This window comes from Cydia fagiglandana, chromosome 22 (assembly GCF_963556715.1).
Source record: "Cydia fagiglandana chromosome 22, ilCydFagi1.1, whole genome shotgun sequence".
Lineage (NCBI taxonomy): Eukaryota > Metazoa > Arthropoda > Insecta > Lepidoptera > Tortricidae > Cydia > Cydia fagiglandana.
The window spans coordinates 1,347,823-1,363,169 of record NC_085953.1 but is presented as its reverse complement, the minus strand read 5'-3'; the positions used below and the strand labels follow the sequence as shown (position 1 = coordinate 1,363,169).

The 15,347-nt window shown below is 40.6% G+C and overlaps 1 protein-coding gene across 8 annotated transcripts in view; it reads left to right on the top strand.

Moving 5' to 3' along the window:
- Positions 1-15,347, top strand: part of LOC134675568 (serine/arginine repetitive matrix protein 1) — a 91,368-nt gene that overhangs the window by 55,553 nt on the left and 20,468 nt on the right. For 6 of the 8 annotated variants that reach the window (XM_063533849.1, XM_063533856.1, XM_063533851.1 and 3 more), the window contains 8 exons: positions 1,261-1,385; positions 3,138-3,230; positions 5,641-5,791; positions 8,825-8,924; positions 11,102-11,474; positions 11,810-11,940; positions 12,640-12,848; positions 13,496-13,642. In XM_063533849.1, the coding sequence (XP_063389919.1) occupies positions 1,261-1,385; positions 3,138-3,230; positions 5,641-5,791; positions 8,825-8,924; positions 11,102-11,474; positions 11,810-11,940; positions 12,640-12,848; positions 13,496-13,642 (1,329 nt within the window). The remainder of the gene's footprint in view (positions 1-1,260; positions 1,386-3,137; positions 3,231-5,640; positions 5,792-8,824; positions 8,925-11,101; positions 11,475-11,809; positions 11,941-12,639; positions 12,849-13,495; positions 13,643-15,347) is intronic. The other 2 variants (XM_063533852.1, XM_063533857.1) reach the window with 2 other exon arrangements.

The window sequence follows — 15,347 nt, the reverse complement described above, 5'->3', positions numbered from 1 at the left end:
CTCCTGCCTGCGAATGTGGACACTCAGCCAGACCAGACCATAGAACGCATAATGCTAAAATGGCCATGTGAATGACTTCAACACCCTGACTGCAAACGCGGCTGCTTAACTGAGAAGGGCAAAGGGTCTAGCAGGCTAAGCGAACAAGAAGTGCCCCCAACGACGGATTTGGTCATTCTTTCAGGTGGTGTACTGGCAGGTCCTAAGAACTCTCTAAGATGCTTAATATCAGTTCTCGATCTTCTTTTGTTTTCGAGTTATTCAGGATAATGTAAAATCATCAGTGTATCGTTGAAAGTGTCATATTTTGTAAACCGTTCAAGTTAGATTAACCAAACAAAATTATATTTGACAACAATAAAATAGACTACCAAATGAATATGTTTAACCTGCATCATGTCCTTATACTTCATTATAAAAAAAAACATTTTATTTTTCTTCTCATTATTTTTTATACTATTCGCGGAGGTACACCTACAAAAAAATATGCATGAGTAGCCACTAATACCCACTATATACACATATAAAAATATTTGCATAAATCTTCGTGCGTCATGTCAAAAAAAAAAACATTATCGAACAAGGATCTCGAAAACGGCTCTAAACATAAAAAAAACTCAAAAATGCGCGTTTTCCCAGAGATAAGACCTAGCTAAATCAATTTATCGCCCCCGAAAACACCCATATAGCAAATTTCATCGAAATCGTTAGAGCCGTTTCCGAGATCCTTGTTCGATAATGTTTTTTTTTTACATGACGCACGAAGATTTATGCAAATATTTTTATATGTGTATATAGTGGGTATTAGTGGCTACTCATGCATATTTTTTTGTAGGTGTACCTCCGCGAATAGTATAAAAAATAATGAGAAGAAAAATAAAATGTTTTTTTTATATTGAAGTATAAGGACATGATGCAGGTTAAACATATTCATTTTGTAGTCTATTTTATTGTTGTCAAATATAATTTTGTTCGGTTAATCTAACTTGAACGGTTTACAAAATATGACACTTTCAACGATACACTGATGATTTTACATTATCCTGAATAACTCGAAAACAAAAGAAGATCGAGGACTGATATTAAGCATAGAGAGTTCTTAGGACCTGCCAGTACACCACCTGAAAGAATGACCAAATCCGTCGTTGGGGGCACTTCTTGTTCGCTTAGCCTGCTAGACCCTTTGATATGAATTCTCTGTACTTTTATATACAGTGACATGTAATAAAGCCATACAATAAAATGACTGTTTTTCTTCAGGTCCCATGGAGCCGGCGATGCCCCGTCGCAAGAAGTACCCGGGCGTGGCCTACCAAACCAACCAGCTCTTCGACCCGGCTCCTGCTGATGACATACGGCCACAGACCTCCGCCGACCGAGCGCGGGTAAGCTCCCCAGATCCTACTTCATGCCCTGCTGATGACCGTTACGATAGACCCTAAGGTCCCCTAGAATAGACCCTCAGGTTAACCAGCCCAACCAATGGTCTCTGGTCAGTGATAGTTTCATAATTATAAAAAAAACAGACTGTATGAGTGAATATTGTGATCTTTCGTAGGAGTTCTATGTCTTGTACCGCTCGTTGTTAATTAACAAATTGATTTACTTGCATTCGTGAAATTAGATGCTCCGGCTTACCACAGTAGACGCGCTGTCAGTGTGTACACCTTGTACCTAGAGTCAGACCAAGAATAGTCTGCAACGGATTTGATAGCCCACACAGTGAAAGTGTTATTTTAAACGTCAAACTTCTATGAAATTATAACGTAAATGACACTTGCACTGCGTGGGCTATCAAATCCACTGCAGACTTTTTTTGGTCCGACTCTATTTGTTCTTGTAACGTCAATAAAATCGGACAAGGTCATAAATCTCGCTAACGAATCATGACATAAAAATGACACCCAAAGAAGTAGGTCGGCAACAAATATGATTTATGGACAAGTTGACATCCTTAGAGTTTGAGACAAGTCGAAAATCCTAAATAAGTATTTAGCTCGTCGACAATTGATGTACGGTCCGACGCAATCCTTTTCGATTCTTCGATTCCTGATTGCTGGTCAATATAATAATATGTACCTAACAATAAAAGTGCTACATATACCGTGCAAACAGCAACACTCAACACCTTATTTTAAAGGTCCATCGATGGACAGGTTAACAGCGTAAACTGTAGGCGATGGTATACGAGTATATTATACTCAACATGCGAAACCATTTGCGCAAAGCATACTCGTTTAGTCTGCAGATGATTATCTGACATCCCTACATAATTACGTGTGAAAACATTCAACAAATGAATATTTCACTTCCATATGAGTGACCGCAATCACATAATGTGTGATGACACACATACCGAAAGGTAAAGCAAGGGCGCGGCAACCCTTCCAAAAGAGGCCGAAGCAATTATGCTGTCAAATTAATAACCAAATGTGGGTTCAATCAACTAAAACCGGACAACAATAGTCGCGACACTAGGTTAAGTGCAAATCGTTTGACCTAATTGTCCGTTAAACATACCCTTTATTCCTTTTTTTTTGTTGAGTTTTGAGGCTCCAACCCAGCCCCGGTCCGGTCTAGCGCGTGTCATCCTTTTACCGCTCTTAAAACAAGGATTGATCTAAAATGTCGCCCATTAAAGATTCAGTCAACCGCTCAGCCATCACAGTTCCGAAGCGATCTAAATGTTTTAGTATCATCCTGAAATAACATTCAGGATTTTTGTCATCATTAAATGACTTTTTAATTATACTTAATCGCTGATTTTGAATCTTAATTGCGCTTTTAATTTTAAAACCATTCGTAACGAACCTCCTATATTATAGTCATTGTCAACATCATCGAAGATGATAGACAACCAGGAGGGAGGATACATACCAGCTTACCATCCTGGGTGATTTTCAACTGTTAGGAACTCTCTTATATCTATATACAGTCGCCATCAGATATATCGGAGCGGCCAAGGTGTTCACAAATATCTGAACACGCCTCTATTGTCAAGGCGTTAGAGTGCGCGTTCAGACATTGTGAACACCTTGGTCGCTCCGATATATCTGATGACGAATGCACATATAATACTCGATTATTTTAGGTAAGAGATAAGTAGATGAGGATATTAAAAAATTTGATTATTTCAGAGCGCTCAGAGAAACGAGACGGACCGCGCCGGACGGCGCAGCAAGTCCGAGGGTCCGCGGCAGCCGCGATGGACCGACACCGTCGAACCGAAGGTGAATAAACTGAGCATACAGACAAACACACAGTCCCTTGGTGTGACATACAGTTAGAGTTTGCGGAAAGAGAAAAGTCGTGGAATGAGACACAATACATTCCACAACTCTTCTCTTTCCGAACAGACCCTAGCTCAAGACCGTAGAGTGCTTAGAGGAAGGCGACGGACTACGCCGGTCGGCGTAGCAAGTCCGATGGGCCGCGGCAGCCGCGATGGACCGACACCGTCGAGCCGAAGGCGAATTACTGGACATAGAGACAAACACACAAATACTGTAGAAAAAGACTGACAGACAACAGACAAGACAACAAGAAAGCCAAGTATTCTTGGTCTGAGCTATAAATGCGTTTAGAAAGTTTTTTAACTTCGGAAGGCGCGACAACGGTCTGAGGGCATACCGCGAACCACCTTCAACGTGTCGCCTCTCTGTCGCACTTGTACATTCGTACGTAAGTGTGATAGGGAGGCAACACGTCGAACGTGGTTCGCGGTAAACCCTCTGGGTCCAGGAAGACGTTTAAACTATAAAACTCCCATAGCAACCGGCTTTAGCTGATCCTTCACTAAAGTTTGTCTGAGGATTTGTAAACACCAATCTAGATCTTTTCATTTCAAAGAACATTTTATGTGATAACTTGGGGCTATAAAACAAAATTTTTACGAAAGAAATACGTAACCCGATTTTACGCGTGTTTTGTGCAGTGCCCTGTAAAAAATAAACAAGTTTCTAGCTAGTATCTGAAAATGGTTAACGTTTTGAAGAGCAACGAAACCTACTACTTACACTATCCTTATTAATTACTACATCCGAGCGTCTGGCAGCTTTTCATCCGTGGAGGTCAAATAAACGAAACTAAATTTTCGATGAACGAAAAGAATTCCGGTCCAGAAAATGGACTTTGAGGCATAGTGAAAGTCCTCTGGTTTCTTCAAAGGCTATTTCATTTTAATGACTAAATGACAATAAATGAAAATATATTTGCAATTGGGCGAAACACATATTTAATTTTTTTCTTGTTTTTTTTATTCAAATAAAATTGTAGCTCTGGTCACACACAACAATAAACCTAATTAACAATTCGCAACCGCATTCGATTTTCATTCAACTCAATTACAACATGCTGTGCAAAATTTATTTAATGCCAATTCCCCAATAACGAAGCAAAACTCCGTGAAATACAATAAAACGGGTCATCCGTCCCGTTCGTATTATTTATTGGGTAATTAAGTCACGGTTTTGGGCCAGTGGCCTAATTGATTTTGGCACTGTTTGCTTTCCGCTGGCCGTTTTCGTTTAGTCTCCAGTGTCCTGAATAAACGTTATCGCAAACTTTACCAATAAAAGCGCGAAAAATTGACGACCACTCTGGCCTAGTGGGTAGTGACCCTGCCTATGAAGCCGATGGTCCCGGGTTCGAATCCTGGTAAGGGCATTTATTTGTATGATGATATAGATATTTGTTCCTGAGTCATGGTTGTTTTCTATGTATTTAAGTATTTATATATTATATATATCGTTGTCTGAGTACCCACAACACAAGCCTTCTTGAGCTTACCGTGGGGCTTAGTCAATTATTGTAAAAAAAAAAATGTCCTATAATATTTATTTATTTATTTAATTTATTTATTTAAAAAAGCATATTTTTTTTCATTAATTTTTTAACACAAAATAATACATTCAAAGATTTAATTTTGTGTCTTTTACAGAAAGGTTACAATACAAATACACACACACACAGACACACCACACCTCATTACAGAAGACAATTTTGGTTATCGTCAGAAAATCGTCGTGGGTTTCGTGGTGGTGGTGGTTATCGTGGTTGCTTTGTGTAGGTGGCAAAACAAGTAATAATTTTTTAACGGTTTATGAAATAAATCAACTTTTTAATTCTCAAGTTTTAAATCATTTGCCCTAGCCAAAGCACAAGATTATTCTAGAAATCTTTTGTGTTTAGAACTACCTACGTTAATAATATGTACCTAAGTATCTCATTTGTAAAAGGTGACCCATTGAGATATACCTATGCAGATTTTCTTACGATGATTTCTTTCACTGAAGAATACTTTGTATTTACTTAAACATCCCTTTTTTCATTATTTATTTCATCCTCAACGCTGCTTTGGTGCCCAGGGTTTGCTTTCCAACTTTTTTTTCCACTTCGCACGGTCTCCGGCATCCTCTTTTCTGAGATTAGCGCGCATGTAAGGATGGCATTCCATCTGTCCAATATCATGGTTTAATGTGTATTTGCGTCTCATATTTTGCTTAACGAGAGATTGAGACGCAATGCACATTAGACAAAGAAAGTGGACAGGTGGAATACCAACCCAACTCCCTCACAATGTCAAGGCTCCTCCAAGGTTTTTGTCACATTCCTTCCTTAACTATGACCGTCATCTTCCAGGGTACGAGCGCGGCATTAGGCGAGCCCATGGCCCCGAAGCCGGAGCTGGTCAGCACGGAGTACCGCAACCAGTTCGCGTGGCCAAAGGAGACGGATGCGCCTCGCAAGAGCATCTCTATGGGGGCGCTCAAGAAGGCTGCGGTGGCTGAAGGTAGGTCTCATCTTCCGGGGTACGAGGATAGACGAGCCTATGGTCCCGAAGAACTGGTGAGCACGGAGTACCGCAAGAGCATCTTCATCTCAGGAGGGCCGCTGTAGCTGAAGGTGAGTATTCCTCTATTAAACTACGATTACACCTACTTTTTTTGTTTAACTTTGGAGAAATGCGGATAAGCTTGTCACCGAGGACGATGACGGGCTAACCAGTGAAAGACTGCTGTGTAAAACCAATCTCAGAAACTGCAGCTCGATGAGTTTCCTTTGGATGGTAGACTTAAAGTAATTTATTCAATATTTTAACTAGTGCTTAAAATATACAAGCGTGCAATCGTGATACATTTACTTTAGACTGAGTGACTAACTATCATAATTGACTGAACAAGCACACATTTTGTATTATGTAATTTATGTGAAAAAGACCAGCTCAGTCCTAATCAAATTTTCTTTATTGATTTAGTGGTTAAAGAGGTAAGGTTCCATGAAATAGGTATACAGGGGCTTCGGATATTATAATATCAAAATTCAGCCAATAAATGACTATAAAATCTAAAACCGATTTCTTCATCTCTTTCGTAATATATTCTGTATTCTAGCCAGCCAATATATATTCATGAGTGTATTTAAAATATAAACTCTCTCGATATCTGTTGTTTTGATTCATGTATTAGGTATGTAAGAAAGCTTTGAAGTCAGATTTAGTACTTAGTTGTCTCCGTTGCTCGTTAGAAGTTTCATCTCAAGAATGTTGTATGGGACTCTGTCATTAAGATTAGCATAATGTAGACTTTGTCTTCAATTTACTCGTTCCTAGTTATGTACTTTATTTTATGCATTTCTATATGAAATATTCACTTTTCTACTCGTATCTCTTTGGAGCGCTTGCATTAAAATGCTGACATCAAAATTCAGCTATAGTGCAACATTTAATAGTAGAAATTAAATAAAATGGAACTAAAAAAATCCATAATAAATTGATAGTTACGTAGAAAGTGGCGCCCTCATTTATTTTCTATAATTTCTTGTCGCACTATAATATTAGTACGGCCATTCAGCTTATATCTTTTAAACCCCACGATTTTCTGGTCTCTCTGACTTTGAACTGGTGGCTCTGTGAGCTGTATACCTCGCGATAAGCTTGGAAAATGTAAAAGTGAAAAATACTAATTCGTTGAATCGTTATCACAGTTTTAAAGTCTACTTTTTGTTTTAGAATTTCGTCTTTTTTGAGTGCCCTGATAAGTGTCTTGGTATACATGCTGAGTGGCGTCCTAGTTGGTCGATCTTTGTATACATCATGCTAATTGGTTCATATTTGGTTAACTCTGTTGTTTTTTTTTTGTGTACCTACCCCCTACCTATTGTTTTAATAAATATTTTCTGTTTCAATGAATTTATTAAAATTCAAAGAGTATTTAAGGAGATACGTATTTAAGTATCAACATTGAAATGAAATACCCTGGCTTTAAAACAGATTTCGTATTTATATTGCATCCAGTTTCACTGAGAGAAACAAATGAACAGTACCGCCAACTTTTTGTTTCGTCTGCAGACTTAATATAAGCTACAGTCTACAGTAGACTAGCAATGCTGCATCTCAAATTTATGCAGATTCGGTTATTGTTTGCGACTACCTCGCGAATTTTCTGCTTCATTTGAATTCTACATTCTATTTTCACGCTATTGTTAGTGAAAAACACGAAGATATTTATTGTATATTTTTGTTTTAATTTATGTATGTAGGTGTGTCATTTTCCTGCTCAAGGGTAAATTTATCCCTAAAAGATATCTCTTCCAGCTAACCTTTGAGAAACTGAGAAAGGAACAAATATTAAAAGATCTAACTTTACATTTCTCGTTGACTTTGAGTATATAATTTCAACACACAAAAATAATTGATTCAAAAATAAAATTTGGTTAAATAATAAGTTTGTCACTCTAAACTAACGTGGAAATCAGTAAGTGACTTGTTTATATTCTTATCTTATCTTTCAAAACATAATTTAAAAATTCCTAATAAAAATATCAAAACGTTCAACCGTGTTACAAGAAAATTCACTTATTATTACTACTAAAAAATGCGTATTTCCTGTAGCATTAAGCATAATCCAGAAAAAGGTGCCTTAGCATGACCTTGATCTCTCAAACTACTGGCATTAACCTCTAGAAGGTAACAATGGCTCTCGGAATCGATTTAGTCATATAATAGCTGTAAAAAACTGAAGGCCAAGCTATGTATTACCTACATTGTACTGAGTAACATAGTAGGAGTCTCAGACTAGGCGCAGACTTATTGTGTTGTGATTGTATCTCTTGAATGCTTTAGAAATGTATTAAGTAGGTACTGACATTGAAAATGTTTTATTAAAGGAAGCTGAAAGTTCATATGTATGTAAGTAATATATTACTCCGTACATTTTAGATTCTCATTGAAAACACGTTAGGTATATGGATATGATTTAGTGCCTATTTTATCGTGGATATTAATATTATTTTTAGGTAATAACCCCGAAATTCGTATGGCGTGACACAGCAGATTTAAGAATAATGTTTTATCGTCACGGAATGTCAGATCAATATTATTATTCTTTATGACCGAAAGTCTTCTGTGATTCATCTAGTATCTTTGTATATAATTAATTATGAACATAACTGTGATTGTGTCTATAAAAAAAAAATTTGAACAACAAATATAGTTATCTGACCATTATACGACTTCCGGTCACGTTTCTAATAAAACCGAAGGCTTCTGCTTCTGCCTTCTGTAATTAGTCTTTTTGTCTGTTCGTGCCTTTGATAAATAATCGATATTCAACTGTGACATGACTAATTAAAACAATCTTTGGACCATGAAGATAGTTACCCGACCACTATATATGACTTCCAGGACATGTAGAAGCTTATATATCCCTATGTAGTCCTTTGTTTATAAATTAACCAAATCATAACTTGATTGTTAATGATGTTTTGTCTATTAAGAAATCCTTGAACCATCAAGATAGTTACCCGACTGTTATACGACTTTCAGGTCACGTAGAAGCCGAGCCGCTGATGAACCACGCGGACGAGCACGATGGCCGCTACATCGAGGACTACCTCTGGAACGGACAGAAGCCCGGCGTACAGAGGTCAGTCCGCAGTTGGTTTTGAATACGAACGCGAAAATACTCCAATTAGTTCAACATCAGCTAATCTAAATAAATAGGTCGTTAGGAGTAGGCGGCACGCTGGGAGCTTTAAGGAGCCCACAGATTAACAGCCCGCCGGACGGTATCGGCCTGTCAGTTGTTTGGAACTGTCAAAATTTTGTTCTAACTGACAGGCCGATACCGTCCGGCGGACTGTTAATCAGTGGGCCCCTTAAGCCAAGTGACAATCGTGTAAAGAAAACGCCAAACGAAACTTAAATAATGTATGGCAATGATGACGTGATATTTTGTCGCATATGTTTCGTCGCATTTTAATTTTTCGATTAGAGTTTGTTGATAATTAATTGTCATCAGTCCCTGATATTTGTGACAAGTTAGCTGATGTTGAATGTAATAGAAAAAATATAATTACATTCTGGGTAACTGTTAATAAACTGGTTTAATGTGGTTGGAAATCAATATATCCATACCTAATTACATTTGAAAGTAAAAGTTAGGTATGTGATTTTCAATAATAAGAAGCTATAAAATAATTATTATGACTAATTATTAATAGTCTAACCGGAATGCACTGTTAACTTGTTATATTTTATATGACTGTTATATGACCCCTTTAGTTACTTTAATAATTCGTATTTATGACTAACAACCCGTCACCTGCGTAGCTCAATTGTCTACTCCATTAAATACTCGTAATCATGAAAATGGCATCAAGTTACCGTTGTATTTTCCTTGTTATTCAATATAATTTTATTTATTTATTCGTGTTACTTTGATGCCATTTTTTTGCACATAATGAAGTAGACAATCACCTTGGGACTAAAATCTTCTGTTTTGTCACAAATTCCTTAACCTGTAGCTTCAGCTTATACTATTTTTATAATACATGCTTTCATTATATTCCATCTGTCATATATTTAGATTGTTTCTTGTATATTTTCATTCGTTAGTCTTGTGACTTATTAGATATTAGTTTTATTCATAGCAATATGAATAACTATTTTATTCATTTTCTGTGATGCGCATGCTAAATTTAATTCAAAATTTTATTGAGTAATAATTTACAAGAAACAATTTATTTTATATCTTACCCACGTATCTTCGTCAGTATTATATCATATATATCAATCCATCAAACAAGCTTTGCTTTGCTAAAGCAGCTTATTTGCAACCACATCGAACACATTTGAAGTCACAACTGGGTCTATACTTACCCCAGAATCAAAATTAATCAAAATTAACACAAAATTCTATTAACACTTAAACCACAACACAATTATAACGCAAACATTATATATGTATTTATTTTATATTAAAAACCCGTTTATATCCGGACATATTCATGTATTATATTTATTCAAAACAGTTCAATCTATTTCCTAACCAAGTCATGTACATAAAATCTTTTCTTTTGTAAAAGTAATATTTTAAATTCCCAAACTTTTCAGGTGAAGAAAAAAAGAGAATAATCACTACCGTAGCTTTCAATTCTATATGTCTAGCTTTGTGTACTGATTTACTAACCCAAGCGTGCGGGGAACCTTTAATACGATTACATCGCTACCATTTAGTGCTATAGTTGTCGTATAATAGCTATATAGTGCGTTAATAGTGCGTTGTTAGTGCTTAGTATACAGTGCTACTGTGACAAGCTCTATAAAGATCGTATAAGAGGCTCCCCGCGCCGCCTGTTCTGCCCTATCTCCTTCTCTCAATATGCTACTGGGTACCGCAGAACAAGTCTAAATTTCGTTTTTGATATTTGCTTACAACTCTAAACACGGTGGCGGTTTTAGGCCGTTTAGTACTAACACTAGTCCGGAATGACAGCTAATAGTTACATTTTTTATCAATATCGTTGTGTCTTGCACTTTTGTCGATGTGAACGTTCATCAAAATTTTTGTTAGATTATTGTATGTCGATGTATCACCTAACAACACCTTAACACGTACGTAGCGTCGGTCACGGACCCGGCGGGCGGCCGGCGCTCCTTCTAGACTCTTCTAGGACTGGCATCCTAACCTCACCATGCGAGCTTAACAATTATTTGAAGCATGTCTCCTTACTAACCTGGCTCGGCGCGAGCTCTTTCTTTTGCCGCATCATCATCGTAAATTCAATCCAAGCGTCTAAGACATGAAATGGAATTTTGCAGAAAATCGACGTTCCGTAGCGCGCTATCGGCCCTCATATCCAACGGGGAGGATCGTTCCAAAGATAATAGGAAACGTTACAAAAGCGAGTACAAAAAGAAATTTAGACCGTTCTCTCAGTACGTGTACGAGGCGTCTAAAGGGACGTTTACGAAATGCAGGGGAAAAGGGAAGGTTGACGAGGCCAGCGAGAGGATGTTGAGGGAGCCCGAGGTGGCGAAGGGGGCGGGCGCGGGGGCGGGGGCTGCTCCCGCGGCCGCCGAGGACAGCGCCGCCACGCTGCGCGCCGCCGGCCTGCAGCCGCTCGGCCTGGCGCAGGGCGACTCCTGGTACCGCGAGGTGCTGGACCTCCGCAAGCGCGCCGGCGAGTACAAGGTCCGCCACTCTCCAGGGGATGTTCACTTCATCGTTCACGATGCCAGGCGAGACGAAGCACACAACATGTACGCGAAGAATCCACTGAGAGAATACAAAGATAAATAACACAACTCCCATTACATCATAAGGGAATTGTTGAGAATAATTCAACTGCCGACGGTATTTTTAACCATGAAATGAACACCCTGCATCCATAGAATAGCAGTCTAAAACAATCTAAAATAACGTAAACGCAAAATTGAAAACATTTAAATAAAACGACGGTTACAATCATACCATTGAGACATCACGCAGTAGTCGTTCATGCTTGTAATGTTGCCATTATTCGACAGTACCGCGGATGGGGGACCGAGCTGGCTCCAGAACACATCACACAGCTATACAATAAGCAAATCGAGCTCTGGTACCAGGTTTCCCGCCGGTCCTCCCTATCGGCCCTATCACTCGCTTCCACCAATCACAAGTAAGTGATGCACTGAATGAAAACGGAGGACCATAAGTAAAAGTCGGATAATAGTTGTATAGAGGTCAAATACATTGTATAATATTGTGAAGAGTTAAGAGATAGATAAAGATTGAAGTAGCGAGTTCTAAGCAAATGTAAACAATTGGATTTATATCTATATTGAGAGTGAAGTCTATGTCTATACTATATTATATGCTATATTGTTGCTTCTGGTCCTTCGAACCGGATACGCTTATATTTTTAAGTTTGCAATAAGGCTGATATAAAGCATAAGGATGGCTTATTGCAATGAGCCGATTCACATGCCATGTAGCTTAGTTTATCATCAGCCTTAGGTCTTGTTATCTTATAGCACCTTTATAAACAACTTATATGACCATTATCGAAAATGCAATGAAGTAGGTTCACATAAGCATGGCAAAAAAATCAAGATGTTAAATTATGTACCCATTTTTTATGATCTTGGAATTTGTATAACAGTTGAGTAGGTATATCATTAACACAACTGATTTAAAAAGACGAAAGTGTACAAGGATAAACGAATGCTTGTACACTTCTCATATTATTCTAACAGGTCTAGGCGTCAGATGGGAAACATGTAAAAATGTTCCCATTTTCAGATTTTGACCTCAGCCAGCACCTCAAAGCGGCGTTCGATTCACTACGACGAAGTCTTACATCCCATTTTCTCTCCAGGGCTTTGCCACGAGACGAGAAAGACGGCAAGGACTCAAAGAACCACTCGCCCAAGAAGTACCGCTCGTTCCGCTCCGCTCCGCACCAATCTATCCACGCCAAGCTGCAGGAGACGAAGGCGCTGGAGCGCTCGCCGCATAAGACCTCGCCGCAGAAACAGAGGAAAAAGCTGCAGGGGCACAGCTTCGATGAGGGGGCTGCCCAGGATGGTAAGACCTACTTGCATTTTGCTGGTTCAGCGATTCAGCCAAAGAAATCAGGATAATTGTGTCTTCCTACACTTAAGTAAGATAAACTAATTTTCAAGTAAGGTGAAGTCCTGCCGGAAGCGTAACTTTTTAAATTTTTTCCTTTAATATAAAATTAAGTAAGATAGATACATTATTTCAAATATTTCTCAATTTTTATACGTAAATGAACATAATTTGAGTACTTTTTACAATTTAATCAGCACAAAGCTGTAAAAGAGCTTTAACATCCGTTGTAGCCCCTAAATTGATTGTGATGTTACAAACCCTTGGGTTCATGCTGATTGAGAATTTTCTTGGAGAAATATATGGTAATAGGTATCTACCTATAGTGAGGGGTACCTCCAGTCAGTGAAACCACTTAAACTTAGTCATTTACAGCCGTTAGCGATGAAAAACTTTTTTATATGATTTTTCGTTCAGTAGCGATTTGAATCATTGTAGGCGGACAATTTCGCCGCTAGGCTCTCTAGCCATTTGTGAATGGTTCGCGTTTTACACAGTACAGTTCGCTAATTTCGCTTATCAGTTTGCATACCTACGGACAGCAGACGGTTTCGTTCGCAATGACTTCGTCAAAATTCAACGCACCACTCCTCGCATTCCAGGGCCGGCGGCGGGCGAGCCGCGCGAGTTCCGCTCGCCGCGCCGGCGCCCGCGCTCCGCCGACCCCGCGCCCGCGCCCGCGCCCGCGCCCGCGCGCCCCGCCGCCGTCGCCAACGGACACGACGCGCCGCGCCCCAACAAGCCGACTGGTAAACTTGCTTGCACATCCCTAAAAGCGTATAAAACTCCCCGATCCTGACTCTACCTATTGTAGCCTGCCGTCGGGCACTTTCTGCTGAGAGGGACAGTGGTATCTGTTTATTCCCAGTCGCTGTACTTATAACATCCCCTCCAGGCTGACACACATGTACGATATCCATAGATCGCTCGATCACGTACGAATTTTAAGACTTTGCGAGGTAAATGCGGCCGGACTGATAGTCCTGAAGTCCGGTTACTTAAGTTCAAGTTTATTGACAATTGATAATTGCGTAGTCTCAAATTAAAGATAACATCAGAGACCGATGTCTCACAGGACGTTTTCTATGTGTCGCGGCCTAAATCTCAACCGGAACGTGATTGAACTTCTAACTACACACCTATATTTTTAAATTTGATTATTGCACGTGTTTCTGATGATCAGTGGCCTCAGCCTTGACTTGGTAATCAGAAACAGAAATATCCCCGTGAAACGTCAAAATACTATTATGTGTTCCGTACTCCACATCGGATATCTTCATTGAGAGAGTAACGCGATCGTTGACCAATGATGCCGCTAGCGTCTATGTAGTCGCTCCGCCCCACGCCGTGACGTAGTTCCGCTTCCACTTCCTGCGAACCGTTGCTCGCTCCCCGCTACTCGCCACCGCCATTTCATTGTTTTCGTCGACCGTCTTGACCGATGGTCCGCAAATATTTTTTGCGTATATTTTTGCAGCATGGTGCTTTAACATTTCCGATCCAAAGCTCGGTCGATTAAATAGTGAGATATATGGCAGAGATCGCCACTATTAGTCTTTTGGCGGTCTCGCGATCGAAGTCATCGAACGGTGCTTTTCGATTCTACCCACTTTTTTCTTGCTAAATTAATTTTCACATTCCATGCTGCTAAAATCGTTACCGTTAACTCGCATTTTCGAGATCGAAGTAGGAAGTGCGTCAGTGGTTTTTGTTAACAAGTGGTAACAAGTCGCTCCGCATCGGAGAGGGAACGCGCGGTCATCGTGCCTGCGGCGGCGGGGGCGGCGCGGCGGCGGACGGCCTGCGCGCGCCGCTGCCGGGTGCCGCGCTTCGCTGATAAGGAGGTTTGGATGTCTCGAGCCATCCGGTGAGCCAGTTTAAGATATTCTAATTTTATTGGCGTTCAGAAGTTACTTCGTCACTCGCGGAGGGTTCTCAGGCAGTAGCCTGGGAGTACCTCGTGTTGTTAGTTGCGGCGCGACCGGGGCGCCCCGTCCCCCGGCGCCCGCCCCCGCCCGCGCGCGCCGCGTCTTCTGCTGTCGTCCAAGGTGACTCCGAGACACCGCGACGCTGCGGGCCACGGTGGACGCCTCCAGTCCGCGGGACTCCGAGAGACGTCACACGCCCGCTCCTGTTGCTGCAGTCGCGGTGCGGACGCCTCCAGTCCGCGGGACTCCGAGAGACGTCACACGCCCGCTCCTGTTGCTGCAGTCGCGGTGCGGACGCCTCCAGTCCGCGGGACTCCGAGAGACGTCACACGCCCGCTCCTGTTGCTGCAGTCGCGGTGCGGACGCCTCCAGTCCGCGGGAGAGAGCCCGCTCCTGTTGCTGCAGTCGCGGTGCGGACGCCTCCAGTCCGCGGGACTCCGAGAGACGTCACACGCCCGCTCCTGTTGCTGCAGTCGCGGTGCGGACGCCTCCAGTCCACGGGACTCCGAGAGGCGTCACACGCCCG